This window comes from Podarcis liolepis (assembly GCF_965112155.1).
Source record: "Podarcis liolepis genome assembly, chromosome: 2".
Taxonomy (NCBI): Eukaryota; Metazoa; Chordata; class Lepidosauria; order Squamata; family Lacertidae; genus Podarcis; species Podarcis liolepis.
In genome coordinates, this window is record NC_139555.1 from 22545629 (window position 1) to 22563716 (window position 18088).

Consider the following 18088-nt stretch of genomic DNA (forward strand, 5'->3'; position numbering starts at 1 on the left):
CCGCAACCCCAGAGTCGTCCGCGACTGGACCTAATGGTCAGGGGTCCCTTTACCTTTATTCTTTGAAGATTGATGCGGCATAGCTTTCAGAGATAAATTGTACAGTACAATCTCATCTTGCACGGTAGTTACATTTTGGGGGAGGCACATATATGCAAAAATGTGCACACTTGAACCGCCCCCTTGGAACCACCCCTATGCAAATATCCTTAGCTTCTGGAGCTTGTGCACTGAGTGGGCCTTGCCTAGTAAGCAAGGCGAAGAGCTTAAAAGCGCTTTCCGCGCTGGAAAAACACAGTGCAAAAAGGAGCTGTTACACTCTCCACCTTGTGTGCAATTCATCTGCACGATTTTAACCGGCCAGCTTTCAACTGCACAAGGTTGAAATCACGCAAGTTAACGACACATCAGATGCGATCGTACTGTACTTGTTTGCTCCTAAGCTTATTGTTCTAGCCAAAGGCCATGACAAACCAGCAGAAAAAGTATCAACAAAATAACACAGAACATGCCACCATAATACAAGCCAACATCCACGATTCAAGAAAGAGAAGACACCAGAGACACTAATGATCTCAAATCCAGCTTGATTTCAGATTCACCAAAATAATTTACTGCAATTTCATCCAATTCCTTTTTCCTGATTGATTGATTGATTGATTGATTTGGCAGCCACTGCATAGAGGGGGCCACTCTGCGTGTTATGAAGCTATTATTGTATCGCAGAAGAAACTGAACCATTTCTGCCAGGATGAAACCTGCTTTCTTGTGCAAACGAAGGGTTCAGAAAGTGATCTCTTGGGTCTCTATATAAGGGGCAGGCTATCAGATAACAAGTGGTCTTCCACCTGACGTTGACCACAAATATCAAATCTCTGTGTGTATGGGATCTTGTTATAGCAGCCATCCATTCTCTACTTGATAGTCCCTAATCAAGAGGCCTATGATCTACACATGCAGTAGGAGGTGAAATAACTCATAGGTGATAGAATGGACTGTACCACTACAGACCGTTTATGCAAGGGTGCATTCACAAATGTTATTTTCCCCACTTGGAGACTAAAGTGGTACAGTCCATTCTAGCTATTCAGAACTCTACCATCTTACTTTGCTGACTGTTTAGAAAAGACCTAAGTCTTACCTAAATCCTCTTAAAATCAATGACAAATCATGACTAACGTACCATATTGGTTTCAACAGGTGTAACTAGCTTGCTGTTGGTCACTGGTCTACCAGTGCAAGTGAAAGCAGAAGCTTTAAATGTTATTTTTAAAGGCTATAGCAAATTTGAGGCAGCTTTGGTACCTGTTCTGCAATTTAGAATACACTGGCAGTTGTAATGAACTATTCAGCAATGCACTGCTTACTACACAACAGCCATCTCAGAATCTGGCATGTCTAAAAATTTTTTTGAAATATTTCCTACCTCTTATCCTTCAAAATTCAATGCTTACAAACCAGAAGGCAATATAAAAAAGAAAAAGAAATGTTTCAGACGATTTCAATATCAGAGTTGAGAGATATTCTACCAGCTTGTCTACTTAATGTGACCTCCTATTAATGAGATGGAAATGTTGTTAATTATATGCAGAATCAAGTCTCCCCACTTCCCAGAGAGAACTGAATGACCAAACCGAGAGATCCAGAATTTATTTTAACATGGGATCTCCCTGACCCTGAGTGATGAAATCTGTTTTCTTAGTGCCTCCTTCCAGTAACTCCTGCAGTCAAGCTGGTGCCAAATGTATTGCTCCAATTTCCTTTGGACCACATCAGCAAGGCCGGGCGTGGGGTGGGGGTCTTGTCATCTGGGAAACCTAGAACCTCCATACACATTGCCCAGGCTTGCGCCCCAGGGAGGTCACTGCGACGCTGCTAACACAGCAGTTTGGCTACATCCCTGGAGGCTCACTCCGTTGTCTCTTGAGACGGACGGAGGCCTACAACATATTAATCTAACAAAATCTGTGGGAGCCTATGTTCGTATCCACTTTGGGCATCCTAAGCGTAGTAATTCATTTCTCCAGTGAGGAAGTGAAGGAAAAAAGGAGGGGCAGAGGAGGGAGGCATAACAGCACAAGACCCCCTCCCAGGCTGCTGTTTTGAGGAGGAAATATTGCCTGAATCAGTCCTGTAATTAAATGCAATGAAGAAAGTAAAATGCTAAATGTATTCACTCCTAATCTAAACCTTCATCTGGCTTTCTTTGTGTGCCCCAATATCTTATTATCTGGAACAGAATGTAGGGTCAGACTGTACAAGTCACACTTGCAAATATTTTACTGAATCCTGCCTCTTTTAACTTTGACGAGACCGGAGCAATACACGTTTCAGTGGGCAGATGAAACATATACTGTATCGTGTTCCTGGCAACTTATTGCTGGACATATGGGAAGGCAAAACATTTGAGAGAGCTTCCGCACAATAACACAAGCAACTAGCATGATCATCATATATGCCCTATGATTCATTGAGCTTATTTTGTCAGCAAGTGCTCTAATTACATTGCTAGGTTACAGCCTGATAGCATGCATAGGTTTTAGAAAACAAGTCACTAAAGCATGTTTAATGGAGTAGAGGGAGCTGTTATTTCTGCATTATTATTTCTATTTAAAAGGAAGCAGGGGGGAAACCACACTTTTCAAGTAAAAGCAAAAATATAGCTGAAGTTACTTTTTGTCTACAATAAATCAAACAATTCTAATACATTACCTGTATTTTCAGCCCCACTGAATATTAGCTGCACTTATTTATTCCATTTGTATTCTGCTATTTTACATGGAGTTCATGAAGGCCTACAAGGCCTACATGGGGTTTGCCCCATTTATCCTTGTGCTTAGAGACAGTTCGCACCCAGTGACATTCCTGGTTGGACAAGGATTTGAAGTCAGGTCTCCCCAGTTCAGGCCCACTAGACCAGGAACCATTTTTTAAACCAAACATCCATATGGGGGCAAATAAATACCATATATTTGTAAAGTGGTAATACTGCTGCTGAGATCAGGCCTTAGATCAGGCCATGACCTGGTAGTATGCCCATTCCAACCCATCTGCTATAACAATGCTGGCTGGCTGTGTGTGAATTCCACCCGTTAATAATGTATACTTTTTTTAACCTTAAGCTTTCTCCCCAAAATTAATATTTTTTTATTATGCATACTGCGAAAGTGAACCAGACAAGTTTTAGAATATTCCAAGTTTGGCCCTTTCGGAGGGTGCACACTGCACATTCTGACATTATTCTCTGCACAAATTCAGTGAAAATATATAAGATAAATAGCACCCTTTGGTACAATCCCTTGCCGGGTGCTGTGGCTTTGACTGCAAAAAATAGCACTCTAACATACCCTACTGCTTCCAGGCTTTCTCAACAATGCCCATTAAAAGGGTTCAGGGCTAACTCTCAATAATTCCTGTCTCAAGAGACAACAGTGTGATTTTTATGACAAGACAGGACAAGTTAATTCTGCTATTTTTTTTTCTTTACTTCAAGAAAGCATAACTAACTCTTATTTTTCCCCTCTGTAATGCTAGAAATGCATCAAGTTTGATCAATGTTTATTTAATTCATTGTCCGCAACATAAATAAAAAAAGCAAGAAAATTAGCACTAATATTTTTAGGACCCACCTTATATTTGTGACTGTAAGTTGGTTTTAATATTGTGTTTTTAATGTTGTAGGTCTTCGGGTGAATTATTAACAACAACAATTCAATGCAAGGATTTAAAAAGGAGAAAAGGTGAAACCCAAGTATGATTTTAGATATTTTTTCCCAATTTGAAGTCCTTGTTTTGAAAATCCTTGGTATTACAAATATTATGGCAACACTCTGTTAAGCATGAATATTTTGAAAGAGGAAGGGGGTGAATAAGAAATATAATAATTTAGTCTCTCTTACCTCACTCATAATATCATACATGTATACCAGTACAAAAGAATGCTGCATTTTTTAAATAAAAAAACCTTGACCTTTAAAGTTCCTCTCCTGAATGGGAATATAACCCATATTCCAAGACTGGGTTTCCTAATTATGTTGTCATTATAAGCAGGAAGACTGAAAACGAGAATCTAATACAACTAGTTGCTACCATACCAACCTGAAAAAGATGCACATAACTTCTTTTTAGTACACTTCTATATCAAAAATGGTCTAACGAAATACACCACTATGCTTCTTAGTTTGAATCTCATAAAACAGTGTCATTTTATCAACAGATTTTAAACATATGAACGTGCTATCTCTAGACATGTGCAGAGCAGTAATGCGGGGGAACCCCTATAATAATTTGAAATAATCTTACACTAGGTATATATTAGCGGCTTAAAAGGCAGCAAAGTCATTTCCCTGCAGACCACTGCCTTGCAAGTTGCATTTACATGCTGTTATAAGGTAAAGGTAAAGGACCCCTGGATGGTTAAGTCCAGTGAAATGCGATTATAGGGTTGCGGCGCTCATCTCGCTGTCAGGCCGAGGGAGCCGGCATTGTCCACAGACAGTTTTCTGGGTCATGTGGCCAGCATGACTAAACTGCTATACCTATTTATCTACTTGCACTGGCGTGCTTTCGAACTGCCAGGTTGGCAGGAGCTGGGACAGAGGAACGGGAGCTCACCCCATTGCGGGGATTCGAACCACCGACCTTCCGATCAGTGGTTTAGACCACAGCGTCCCCTGCATCCCCATGCTGTAATACACACTAGAGAGGGGGGCAGCGAGGTCTTCACTCAATGCATGTTACCTGTTCAGATTCCCCACCACTGTAACTCCCCCCCAAAACTCCTAATTAAGCTGCCACCCACATATGTGCAATGGCTGTCTCCAAGGTACACACTTCCAGTTCCAGCTTCATTGTGAAGTGATCGTGGCTTAAATTCACCTTCCGGATTGAAGCCAGGTTTAAGGGGAAACGCATCAAACGGCAATATTTCTCAAGAAACCACACAATAGTTTGACATTGTTGTGCGGAATGTTGCGTCACGTATAAACGGATTCAAAAGCCGGGGGTGGGAGCACGCTGGAGCTGGATTAAGAGTTAGAATAGTGGTTAAAGTGTCAGACTAGAACCTGGGAGACCCGGGTTTAAATTCCCACCTGGCCATGCAGCTCAGAGTTGTTGTTGGGATTAAGTGAGGAGGAGAACCATTTACACTACCTTGAGCTCCTTGGAGGAAAAAAGGTGGAACATAAATGCAGTAAATAAATAAAAAACCGGTACTTTGAACACACAGCCTTAGTCTACATTACTAGTCAACAAAACCAAGCTCAGCTGGAAACCAGATGCTCTTTCCAACTTCCCATATTATCTCTGCAGCTATATAAAACAACCCTGGAGTAGGCCAGATAGTTCAAGAAGAGGTTATTGAGTAATAACCCTTTCACTGCAACATGTGCTGGCTACAGTGCAATAATGGCTGAATATACATGTGAGGATGAAGGCCTAACTAGCTTCAAGAGAGAAACTTTGAAAACAGTTTTAGTGTTAGTTTCCCCCTGACTGCAGGATGGGCAGAGTTAGGTGGGACAACCCCACAAGGAAGGAATGTAGCAGCTTATTGATTCTATGGAGCAGTAAAGACCAAATGAAAATTAGCAAACAGGTGTATTTAAAAAAATGATAATGCAAAAATAGCCACTTCGTAACTTCTCACCTTTTTTGACAGTTCTTTGATCAGAACCAGTCATTTCTGTTACTATCCTGTCACTACAGACGAAAAAGATGTGTCCTTATTATAGTACTTCTATCCCTAAATATTAATATAGTGCTGGAGGTATTGTTCACACAGCCGGTACTCCAATTAAGACTGAAAAGCAACTTATGCTGCAAAAAATATTATACTTCGGTGCAGTTATTGGTCAACCAAAAATAGTTTGTAACCGTAGAAAATAAGATGCAGGGGGAAAAAGTTGATGTCTCTATAGTCAGGTGTGACAAATACTGAAACCAGCAATTACTCGAGTGCATTCAACTGAGCAGTCTTCTACAACAATAAAAACACTGGTAGTGTTTTCTGTTTTGATGCAAATGTGCACCTTCATCTGAATTCACCAAAAGGAGTTTTGCCCACGTTTCTAGAATTGAGAAAAGCAGCAACATAAGTCACTCATAAGTTTTCAGTTTCCTATGTTAATTTGAGAAGTTGGGCCCATGGAGAGATCCACAGGGCTTCAGAAACATGGCAAAATCCAGTTCCCCATGTCAAATAATCCGACATGCGACTTTCCATGGAGCTCAGTCACTACTGCACTTGCAGAGAGCACTGATGTGATGAAAATTATCCGACTTATCCCTACTAAATGGCAACAGACCCCCTAGGCTTGAAAGGAACCCCTACAAAAAGCATATCAGCCTCCAATGGAAGATGATGAGCAGGGCAACACTCCCAAGAGATCACCGTCTTCCAGCAACATTGCCTCCAATGCCAAAGATGGTGAGATGTCTGGGGCATCTCTTACGCACCCGTAACCCCAAATCCTCCGTGTGGCATGGCAGGTAGAGGCGTTTGGCCTCCCGAGCCGGCCTCCCGATATAAGGGGTCCCTCATGCCCCCCTGAGGAGGCTCTGGAGAAAGGGAGTTCCATGTGGCATACAGGTGCCCACTAGAAAGGGCAGAGGAACAGGCCACAGGATGCCACCATACTTCAAAGCCGAACGCCCAGGTGCTGCTCTGCTTCCAACAAGTGCCCATCCTTAAAGAATTGGTTCCGAAGAAATCGACCACACCCCTCCCCACAGCCTCTCTCACTTCCAAGGAAACATAACAAGCGGGTAGAAAGAGGACCTATCCAAGTGACCCCAACACAAAAACCCCACACATATACTAAGTAAGAGAACATCAGCTTTGCCACACACCCCGTCTCCCCCCACTGTTTTCTTCCCAACCCCATAACACCAACGTCTCACGGCAAATAAAACTAATCGGCAGAAAACGCCACCCGGAGAATGAGGCAATGCCTGTGCTTTCGTTAAACGAGGAAAATATTCAATCGTCATAATAATACAGAACCGGTTTCCAAACAACAACCCCGAAGGGCAGTTCCCACGTCCTCTGCCCACCTCACCTGCAACGAGGGCGAACTCTGGGAGCGCAGGTGGGGCAAATATCCCCATCATTTGCCCTCCCTTCTGCGCTCTAGGGGGCGCCAGCAGCGGCAGGGGGTTTTAACGCCCGAGTTTCCCCGCATCTCTCCCCGACGGAGAAAGTACCTGAACCCCGCTTTGCGCCCCCCTGGGTTATGTTTGGGCCCCCCACCATGCCCGTGAAAGGGCGAGAAGAAGCAAGGAAGCCTTTTCGGAACGCCCCTCTCCGCCTCTCCGCCTCTCCCCCAACCCAGCACCGCGCAGCTTCGCCCCCTCGCCCCCGGGAAAGCGGAGAGCCCCAGCCGTGCGCCCTTACCCGGGGTCCCAGACAGAGCAGCAGCCACAGAGCGGCCAGGCGGAGGAGAAGCCCACTGGACGCCGCCGCCACACGCTCCCGACGCGCCATGGCTCTCGACGCCGCTCCCGGGCCCCGGCGCAGCGCCCGCCCGGCTCGGCAGCCTCTCGGGCCGCCCTTGACTGCGGCGTGTCCGGCCTGCCTCCTCCGGAGGCGGAGCCTCGCCTCGCTCTGCCTTCCGCGTCAAAGGAGGAAGGGATGGAGAGGCGCGCGGAGGGTCGGGCCGAGCTCGTCGGGGGTTGCCGGGGGACTGGCACCGGCTGGCACTCAGGAGGCGCCTCCAAAGCCCTGCGCGAGGAAACTCTCGGCTTTATGAAACGGAGAGGCCAGAAAGAGGAGGGCCGGCCTTCAGCGGCTTCCCCGCCTTTTCCCTGCTGGCAACATGCCTAGCAGGGAGGGAGACACACAGTGCGCGTGTGTGTGTCGCATATAGATCATGCCCTCCGACTTGTTTCCCCGAGGGAAGTAAGGACGTCCCATTCCATAATAGTAATTTGGCTGTTTATACCCCGCCCATTGGACTGGGTGGCCCCAGCCACTTCGGGCGGCTTCCGACACATATAAAAAACATAATCAAACATTAACGTCCCTATACAGGATTGCCTTCAGACGGCTCCGGGGGTCGGATAACTCCATACCCTCCGACGTTTCTCCCATGAATATAGGGAGGTCCTAAGGAAAAGCGGGACATTCCAGGATCAAATCAGACACCTGGACGGCTTCCCTAAATCAGGGACGTCCCTGGAAAATAGGGACACTTGGAGGGTCTGATATATGTTTGAATGGGTGTAGATGTAGACATTTACACCTATTTTAATATGGTTTTCCACTCTGGAACCAAATGATTTTCAAGGTCTCGCGCCATAGACAGCCCTGCCATTTAAATGTGTCGCAGGGGTGCCAACTTGAATCAAATATTGGGGACCCCCCAGGTAAGCCCTGCCCTGCATCATCAATCACATGATGCGGCACGCACACACCATTTGAATGGCAATGTCTATCAACTTGGGGGGGTCCGCCCCCCTCAAATATTTTATTGGGGTGCCAAATGGGACCTTGGCCCATAGGAGTTGGCTGCTATGGATGTGTGCAAGAAATCCAAGCCACAAAGTAGCACCCCTCTACTCCCACATACTGGATGGAGCACCAGTCAGGTCCTCATTGCGCACATTTCTTAGGTACCAGGGCAGGTTTGGAGTCACAAGATTTTTAGGCCTTACTGGAATCAAAAGAAGTGGTGACAGATATAAACTGAACAAATAAATAAGCCTGTGTCAAAGCTGTTCTACTTGAGCTCCCTAGGTTCCTACAAAACTAGGTTTTGGTTTAAGTGTTCTGCAGCCTAGGCTTTTTCCTGACAACCTCATTTTCTGGAGACAGGAGATAGACCTGTCAAAAGTAGTTGGGTCAAGACATGTTAACCATCTCAGCGAGAAAGAGGCCACAGGTTGGAAGGGTATTGTGCAGGACAAAATATCTACAGTATTGTGGGATATGTAGGGAGAGTAATATTTGACATTATTGATGTCTCAAGTCTGCAAAAATCTTGAGTACAGTGCCAAAGACCTCATAGCATTTGATGATAATGATGCCTAATGGGAAATAATGGTACTCTAGCACATGCTGTTGTGAATATGCAGGGACAGAGTAGGCTAAAAAGACCACCAACTTTCCTGCTTAGAATATTTATGTTGGAACTGTTAATCACTTACCATATGGATCTTTCAGACTTTATATGATTTTACAGAAAGGTAAATTAACAGCAATGGAAGCAGAAGTGTGTAGCATTAAAACTCAACAGGGCAGCAATTCTGAAAGTTCCAGAAAGAACCGTACTTGACAAAATGGAGGGCCCAGTCCATGCTGCTAAAATGTCTAAAGGTCAGTGAGAGCGGGACAAAAGCTTGTCTGAGTTCCCTGGCAATTTTAACCTGCAGACAAGTTAGTCCAATGAGAGATGTGTTTGTTTTGCATCTTGGCAGGCGGGTTTAGAGAGAGAAAGTCACCATGACCCCTCCAGTCCCTAGGTGAACTTCAGTTGTAATAATAAGAGAAACCATGCATTTCCATTAACTGTTCATCAGTTCTAAAGGTTCTTGAACAAACATAATGGAGATTAAAGGAGAGATTTGACCTCTGTGAATGAATGAATGCTGCTTAGCAAATGATTTTCCTGAGCGCGCCTAACTTGTATCTATATTTTTATGCTGTACTCATTAGCCCTTGTTAGATATCATTTGCTGATGTTATAATTAATAGGAGTTGCAAAGCAAATGGTGCTCTGTTCAAAATCAAAACCGGTCTTCTAATTCTTATTTCATTTTCTGAGTACCATGCTGAAATATACTCGGAGCCGCGTGTGGATTTCATGCTCTTTATTCAGCTCATAGTAGTGAGAAATGCCAATCCTCCAAAGTGTCTGCTTTATATACATTATTTACACAATGGGCCCCAAGTGATTCGCTAATTCTGGGATTCTCCTGTAGGCCAATCAGGTTGCGGATTCACTTCCACTTGGAGCTAGATTGGGTGGCTCCTGCGGACCAATCAGACTGCTGCATTCTGAATCCTATTGTTCTAGGACCAATCAGATTGCTGCATTTTGGATCCTATTGTTCTAGGACCAATCAGACTGCTGCATTTTGGATCCTATTCAACTCGGTACATAACACATGCCATCGCTTATATAGCAAGAAGAGAGGCATCAACAGATGCAGATGAGGGAGTCTTGCAATAACCCTCAGGTTTGCAGAAGTACCAAAAATTTCTAGAAGACTAAAGGGTGGAGGAGGAGCCCCTCAAGTCCCCTCAACTCCCATCGGCCAACTTTGGGCCCCTCAAGTCTCTTTGCTCATTTTGGGGCCCCCAAGTCTCCTCAGCCCACTTCAGGCCCTACAAGTCCCCTCAAGTCTCCTTAACCCACTTTGTCCCACTTCGGTCCCCTTAGCCCACTTTAGCCCAGGTTTTAGTACAAAACCAGCACTAAACTTTGGCACCTGTTTGGAGTCAATTGGACAAGGTTGGATTTTTGGGGCATTTGTTGTGTCAATTGGTTGGGGGGGCAGCACGAAACACAGAGTTCACAGCACAAAACAGCACTAAAACTTTGGCAACAGTTTTGGGGGGATCCGGAATTTTGGGGCCACATGATAATGAAACTTTAACAATCCGCAGTTGGGAGACTAGCACTGCAATTGCGATGGAAATCAAGTGAGGGAAGTAACCACAAACCAGGTTTTAAAAGGAAAGCAATGGTCTGAATGCGACATTAGCTAATCATTTGCTGTGGAACCACTCCAAGTCATTGCAGCAAGTGAAAACAATTCCTCTGGTTTCACTGGAATTTAGCAAAACTGCCTAAAATGTGACAAAAACATGTTGAGGGTTGTGTCCAAGGGCAAGTAAAAAATAAAAATGAAGCTGCACAAGCAGGGGCTCTGCCAAACAGAATTCCTGAAGCAATTTCTGCCTCTTCTTTCCTTATTATTTTCTATAATATTTATTTTTTATATTAAAAAAATTCCTCATTATTTTTTATATTTTAAATGTTAATGGAACTCTTGATTTAGCAAGTTCCTTGCTGGAATACTGCTTTGGTATTGTCTTCCCAAAAGCATCTGCAATAAAGATAAAATAAATTAAGCATCTCCTACTCATTTGATTATTTTCTGCTAGGGGACTTAAACATATATATTTCCCTTAGCTCAACTCCCGCAAGGGATGTTTTCCAGGGGGAAACGAGGAATACTGTACTCTCTTCCTAACTCCACCTACCCGTTTTTAAAACGAGCAATTAGTGTCCTCTAGCGGGTAGAAGCATTTGCTGGAGGCAAGTGAAATAAAATAAATCTGGAGCCGCGATTAAAAGGCAGCCAAGGCAACAACGCTTCAAAACTTGCGCAAATTACCCCGACTCACTCCATATTTAGTTAACGGCTTCGGAGAACCACAGCAATGTAGTTTCTCTATTGAAAACAACAACGGTGCAAATAAATAAAAAGCAATTAAAACAACAACAACCAAGCAGGAAATGACGGACGTGGGAAAACGGAAAGATATACTGCTTATTTCATATTGGGTCGTGCGCCACATGGCAACCCTAACTCGGCAGCGTCCTGATTTACAGCCCAATCCATTACTCAAGAGTAAATTAAACAGGGTTTACAGGGTGCACAACACCGCCTGCAGCCGATCTCTTTTAGGCTGCAAGGCTTCAAGCGGCCGTAAAGAATAAGCGGCCCCAATCCCGGCGCCCCCAAGAGGCCGAAACAAAACGCTTTGCGCATTAGCGATGTACTTTCACCTCGCCACATCCTCCGCATCCCACGCGGCTTCTGACGGGAAGGGGCGGGTCTTGGCGCGTCACAAGGGGCATAAATAGAGCTGGAGAAAGCTGCTCCGGCCTTTTCGCTGCAAGGACGGGGAGCTGGGGAAGGTGAGTGCGGCTTATCCTTATTTTGAGAAGGGATTTACGTGGGGAGGGGAAAGAAACGAGGACCCTGCGTGGTTGGAGGAAGCAAAGAGCGGTCTCGGGAAGCCGTCCTGTGCAGGCGAGGAGACAGCAAGGGCAAATTCGGGACATTTATTCTGGGCCGGTTGCTGCCCTATGGAGATCCGCGGGGCTTTACTCCCCGGTAAAATTAAAATAAAAACTTTGCAGCATCAGCACCACGCGTCACCCGCAGGACCAGGAAAGCAGAACGGAATAATGTCCGGTACAGTGCGGATTTGGGGGGGGGGCGGGTTCTTAGCGCACGCAAAAAGTCCTTATATTTATACGCTCAGTAATTGGGAATAACGATTGCCGTGGATTTTCTTCTGCTCGCAGGCACCCGTCGGTTTTGGAACTTTGTTCCCCAAAAAAGCACGTGCCATCACGGCGAAAAAGGGCAGGGAAATGTTTTTGCGTGCTTTTGAGCAGGGCCTAGTGGCTAAAAGTGGAAGGACGTCCAACGTGCAGGGGGACCTTAAGAATATAGGATACCGAATTATACAACTGCGCCCCCGTTAGGCTGGTGTATAGGCCACGTTAGTGTATATTTTGCAAAATGATCCCAACACTTTTAATTGCTCGCTATTGCTTAACATGGTGGCGTAAAAGTATTATCTCTCCTCCATGCTCTCAGTTTCGTTTATATAGGCGATGCTCTGCTCAGACTGGCTGAATATAGCTGGAGGGGGTTATGCTCATAGCAGAGCATCTACTGCCAAGGGTGGAACTGGTGGTGGACTTTAGACTCTCCAGAACAAATGTGTGTGGACTTTTGTGCTTTTGATGACTCTAGGCAGTCCTAAATCCTCTGAAATGCGGGCTGGGTTTTTTCTTCTTATCTTTAACTGGAGAAAGTAGCCATTGAGAAAAGGAACACTCCTGACTGCCTAATGCTGGCTGCTGTGATGATTCTTTTTTGGCGTGTTAGACTGCTGATGCAGATGACGAGACATAGAATCTGAGCCTCCAGCATAAAATTATAGAAGGCAGGTTGTGCTACCCTGCAGGTAGCATCTTTATGCTGCCGTACGTGGCCCCATTAAGATGCATTCACAAGTGGGAGACAGAATAATGCTCCTCAGCTTTAGTGGCTATGTTTCCACAAGCAAATATATTCATTACTGCTTACCAGTTGTAACTGGCAAGAGGATGGCAATGGCAGTGACTGGACTTTTATCTTTGCTCTTGTTTGTTTATGCTTGCAATATTATGAAGAACCATTCTTGTTTTTAAAAAAGTTATGATCAAAGATTAAATCTCCTTTCAGCCATAATTAAGAGAATTACATTGCTTATGGAATGACTGGCTTGGCTGTGATGATTATCTTGCAGCAATCTGGCTGGCCCTATTTGCCGCACACCTGTGCGCTGTTGCAAAAGGAGAGCAGGCATGCAAGCTGTGTGTGCCGCACAGGAAGAAAATTGTTCCATGTTGTCATTCCTCAGTCTAAACTCTATGCCTTTTCTCTTTTTTTTTGGCAGGCTAGTGTCTTCCTTTTCCTCGTGGAAAGAAAACTACATGAAGGAGCCGTTGCTCTTCGACTAAAGCTGCTGTGGGGGTGCACTATTTTAAAATAAAATAATAAAATAAAAACCTATTGTGCGGCTCTTTTCTCTGTTGACTTTGAAGCACTGCCTTTGAACTGGTGCATGGCCGATTCCATGGCCTCACCGGCTACGCTACAGTGCAAAAGTAAAGGACTTGCTTATAACTGGTGCTGCTCAGCTGAAATCTGAGTGATTCTTTTAAGGGCAAGTTACATTTCATCTGATGATTAAATACTGCAATCTGGAACTGCATCAAGGGTTGCAAATACCGTAGACAGTTGGCATTGTATACCAGAACTTACTGGGTTTCAGCTTGCCTTTGGTTTATTTGGCCTGAATATTATACCCCTGGAGTCCACTGCTACCTCTTTTGAATAGTGTCATTTTTGTTTTATGTGACACACCCCAACAAAAAATGTTTCTGGGAATGTTAGAAGCTTCCATTTGGGCAGAGGCTTAGGACAATACATGTCCAGACTAACAACACATAATTTGTGTAATAAATTCTAGAATTTTGAATCCTCCCCATGCCTGGAAAGTGTAATGAACAAGGCATTCATGACAAAACAGTGGTTCTCATACCATCCCTTTCAGGAGCCTACAGCGAAGGTTTAAAAATTAACTACATTTCCTGAAAGATGCAATTTGTTTGGCATGAATAATATTTTTCTTTAATCCTCATTAAAAACTTGGGGCATTAATTAAGTAAATGCCAGTCTGGATTATATGGGCCACAGGCAGTCCTGATGTACAGTCATACCTTGGAAGTCGAACGGAATCTGTTCTGGAAGTCCGTTTGACTTCCAAAATGTTTTAACGCCAAATCACTGCTTCTGATTGGCTGCAGGAAACTCCACATCAGATCCCCTGCAACCCTGTGAAGACAGCCCGGAAGTTGCAGCTGAGAGCCCCTGCACCACCTGAAAGCAGCCAGGCACTCCTCGGCTTACCTGCCCGCTCCAGCTCCTACTTGTGTGCAAGCAGGAGTGGAGGCAGGGGTCTCCACTTCTGAGACCTCATCCACCCCCAGCACGGAAGCTACGGCCCTGCTGGGGTGACCGCATGCATGCCCACAGAGAGGGCTCTGTGTGCCCTCTGGCACGCGTACCATAGATTCGCCACCACTGGTATAGTATGTCAACTGTCTGTTGAGTCACAGGTGACAGTGCTGCTACTGAACAAATTTCCATGAGGATTCCTCACTGCCCTAGTAGGCTGTAACTTAACTGCTATGACAAGGGTTGGCAGCGCTATTCGAAGGGATCCTTCAGCAAGCATCTTAGATTCCCAGGCCTATGGCCCGAGTTGCTCAGGGGGCACCTATTGCTATAGTGCAATGCCAGACACATCTTGCGAGTACTGCCAAATTAAGTGCTGCTTCCTGAGGAAGATGCCATTGCAAATATATTACATTTGAAGGCTGTTAAGTGCCTGCACTGCTGCCAACAATAGCAGCACTGATCAGTAGATTCTAGGGACAACCAACTGCTTGGCATGAAGTTGTTTTTTTTACTTCCAAAGTACACATACCTCTGTACACACTGCAGATTGGAGAGTGCTCTACGTAGGGGAGTGTGGCATATAAGTACAAAAAAAATCTATGGAAAAATCCCTGGATGCATCTCTTCCATAATAGCTAGGAATGAGCAGGCCACAACCTGTAGACTAGAAAGCAGGACTAAACAGGATGGTATCCTAGAAGAGGATAAGAACAAGGGCATGTAGCTTCTTAGTATGAATTAAGGAATTACATAGACATACATATGTGTAAATATGCTATTAAAAAAATCTAAGTGAATAACTTAGTTTTAAATGTCTCCAGAGACTGAACCCAGGAGATAAATGCCCAAGGACTGCTGACAAATTGGGGGAAACAGAAAGTGGCACATGTATCTTAACTAAGTGGCTGGAATCCCAAACAGAAGCATTCAGCACTGTCTTGCAAGTCCCACTTGGGCTTTACTGTTTTGCCAAAGTTCTTGTGAAACTTAAGTGCTGCACAATGATAAAGCAAAGGACATGGGAGAAACACACTTATCTGTACAGGCCCAAGACTTAAGAAGAATGTCTTTCATGGCCTTGTCTCTCAGAAAAAAACGAGAACTTGATTCATGTGTGCCCTGCATGCAGTGTTCACAGCTGCTGTTCTCAAAATGGTAAATAATTTAGAATTCATAAATAGAACAGTGTGGATTACTTTGCTTGGGGAAAATAGCGGTGGAGATGGTCTACAATCTGGCATTGTTGTCTGCTGCTGACAAGTTTATAATTGGTTGAGGCTGCACGGATGCCTTGGTCTTTGGACCCATGAACAGGGGAGAGAAGCTGCAGACTGGAATGGCTACTGGGCAATTGCAATCCATAACTGAACCAACTGGCTGCTGTTTCCACCAGGGGTGGGAAACCAATCTTCCATTTGTTGCTATACCACAACTCCCATCATCTCTAACCATGCTGGTTGGGGCTGCTGGGAGTCGGAGGTGCAACAAAATCTGGAGAGCCAGCAGTTTTTGGACAGGACCTCCCATGTCCCCCTCCCCCTTTCACGACTTCAGAAATGACACCCAATCAGTTCTTTGACATGGGATAAATTTATTTCAGAGAACAAAGCAAACCCATTGTAATAACCCACATAGTCCAATTAATGAAGTGCAATGAAGTCACTTGTGTCAAATCTCGGTATCTGTTTACATATTAATTAGTGCATCTAGTCTTTAGACTTTTGTTATTGCACATGGGCGGGGTGGGGGGAATAACTGTGAAGAAGACATGCAGACTTCATAAAGGGAAATGTTTCCATACGGAGAACAAGAGCTGGGTCTGTACACAAAATGGAATGGTCACAGGTGTTTACATAACAAAAATAAAGGTGTCCAAATAATATGAATACTTAAATATATTAAATGCTTTTTTTCTTCTTTAAATATGTTTCAGGCAAGGTGCTTAAAAAAAAAACTCCACTCAATTAGTTTTCATTTCGAGATGACAAATCATGAAACGTTTTATACACAGTAACTGAACACAACATACAAAAAGTTTAAAAACCACTTAAAGCATAGCACACTATTAAGAGGCGAGCTGAATAACTCACCTGCTTTGTAAACTAATTTTAACATTCTCTTGACATAAGTAGTTGGCAATATTGAGTATCAAGAAACACTCCGTTACTGGTGTCGATCATTTATGATGTAGTGTTAATAGTTACCAATTTAATGTGCATGTATGGTCTAAAGACAATAAAGAAAAGCAAGGCAATTTGTTGTTAAGTGTTGGCCATTATCAGTTGTAATGCTCTGGAGTCCTGTTGAGCTTCCATTTTCACGAGATGGCCTAAAAAGGTGCCCATAGTTAATGATGGCAAATGAGTTACAATCAGGATTTGACCTCTCTTTTAAAAAAGTGGATCCACCATACTGTATCCATGAACATCGTATGCACGAGGAAACACAGCAACAGGAATGTGAGACAAATTTAATCAACTTGAATGACTTCATACAGGCTAGCTGCAATCATTTTCAGTACACACATGCATGTACTGACAGCATTAGACAGTTCGACGTGTGTTCATGTCCAACAACAGGTATTGAATCACAAGCCACGGTGATTGTACCTCACTTAAATAAAAGGCTTACTATGGTTTGGTCTCATGGCTTTGCCTTATTTTTAATTCGTTTCTGGATCGCTAGACCCCCCTCGCTAATCACTTCTGTATGTCTGCATGTGTTATATGGCTACTTGTTTCCAAAAGAAGCACAATTTTGTATGAAAAAATAAGCTACTATGTATAATCCACATGAAGTGATTTCACAATTATCACCTATACATCCAATTTACATTCTTAACTCCGGAAAACAGTTCAAAATTTGCTTGACACAAGCTATTGGGACTGCAGAAGTGAAAGAACATATCTGTTCATTTTACACCTCCAACCGCCTGAGAGAGAAAGAGAAAGAGGGAGGGAGAGGGAGGTATTCCAGTTATGCAAATTTGTTCCTTATAGAGGACGGGTTCGTGCGGCTGCATAAGGCGAGCCATCGATGCTCGGTGTGCACTGCCAATATTGCACGCTCACGAACAACAACTATTCGCGTCAAAGCTCCTGGTTCAATTGCAGTTGGTGGAGATTTTCCTAATCCTTTACAGCAGAACGGTGCTGCGCGTTAACTGCTAACGTCGGAAGCCCAACAGCAGCTGCTGCAAAGACACAGACTGGTTTAGGAAATGGAATTTACGTTCAGAAAAGGAGATAGGAGCAACACTTGGGCAAACTGGAGCAACGATGGGCATAAAGCCATCCTCCTCGGAAAGCAAAATAAAATGTGGCACAAGGACAAAATCTACTAAACAGTTCATTGCTGTTTTTTTAAAAAACCCCAAAACCACATGAAAACATAATCTGTTAATACTGTAAACTGCAGTCTTCACATTTCATGGCTGATCAGTAGCTTCTGTGACGGATTCTTTCGGAGGACACACAGATGAACGGGGATCCATGGCTGAGTGCATTAGAGGGATATAAACATCGTCCATGTTTGGCATGACAAAAATTTTCTGCAAAGTGTAAAAAAACCAATCAGAAAATTCAAACGACACAGGCAAGTGATATGCTTCAAA

At 44.1% G+C, this 18088-nt stretch overlaps 2 protein-coding genes and 1 long non-coding RNA gene across 11 annotated transcripts in view; 1 reads left to right on the forward strand and 2 right to left on the reverse strand.

Annotated features, from left to right (window-relative positions):
• Window positions 1-7897, reverse strand: part of ERN1 (endoplasmic reticulum to nucleus signaling 1) — a 69191-nt gene extending 61294 nt beyond the window's left edge. Inside the window, exon 1 of the mRNA XM_083489923.1 lies at window positions 7397-7897. Coding sequence (XP_083346049.1) covers window positions 7397-7486 — 90 coding nt within the window. The 5' untranslated portion in view covers window positions 7487-7897. The remainder of the gene's footprint in view (window positions 1-7396) is intronic.
• A 1927-nt stretch (window positions 7898-9824) lies between these two features.
• Window positions 9825-13520, forward strand: LOC310700664. The gene is made up of 2 exons (XR_014522677.1): window positions 9825-11870; window positions 13409-13520. It is a non-coding gene; the product is annotated as an uncharacterized lncRNA (long non-coding RNA).
• A 2526-nt stretch (window positions 13521-16046) lies between these two features.
• The window catches only part of TEX2 (testis expressed 2), a 102544-nt gene continuing 100502 nt past the window's right edge, over window positions 16047-18088 (reverse strand). For all 9 annotated transcript variants that reach the window (XM_083489901.1, XM_083489903.1, XM_083489905.1 and 6 more), the window contains one exon: window positions 16047-18025. In XM_083489901.1, the coding sequence (XP_083346027.1) occupies window positions 17903-18025 (123 nt within the window). In that variant the 3' untranslated portion in view covers window positions 16047-17902. The remainder of the gene's footprint in view (window positions 18026-18088) is intronic.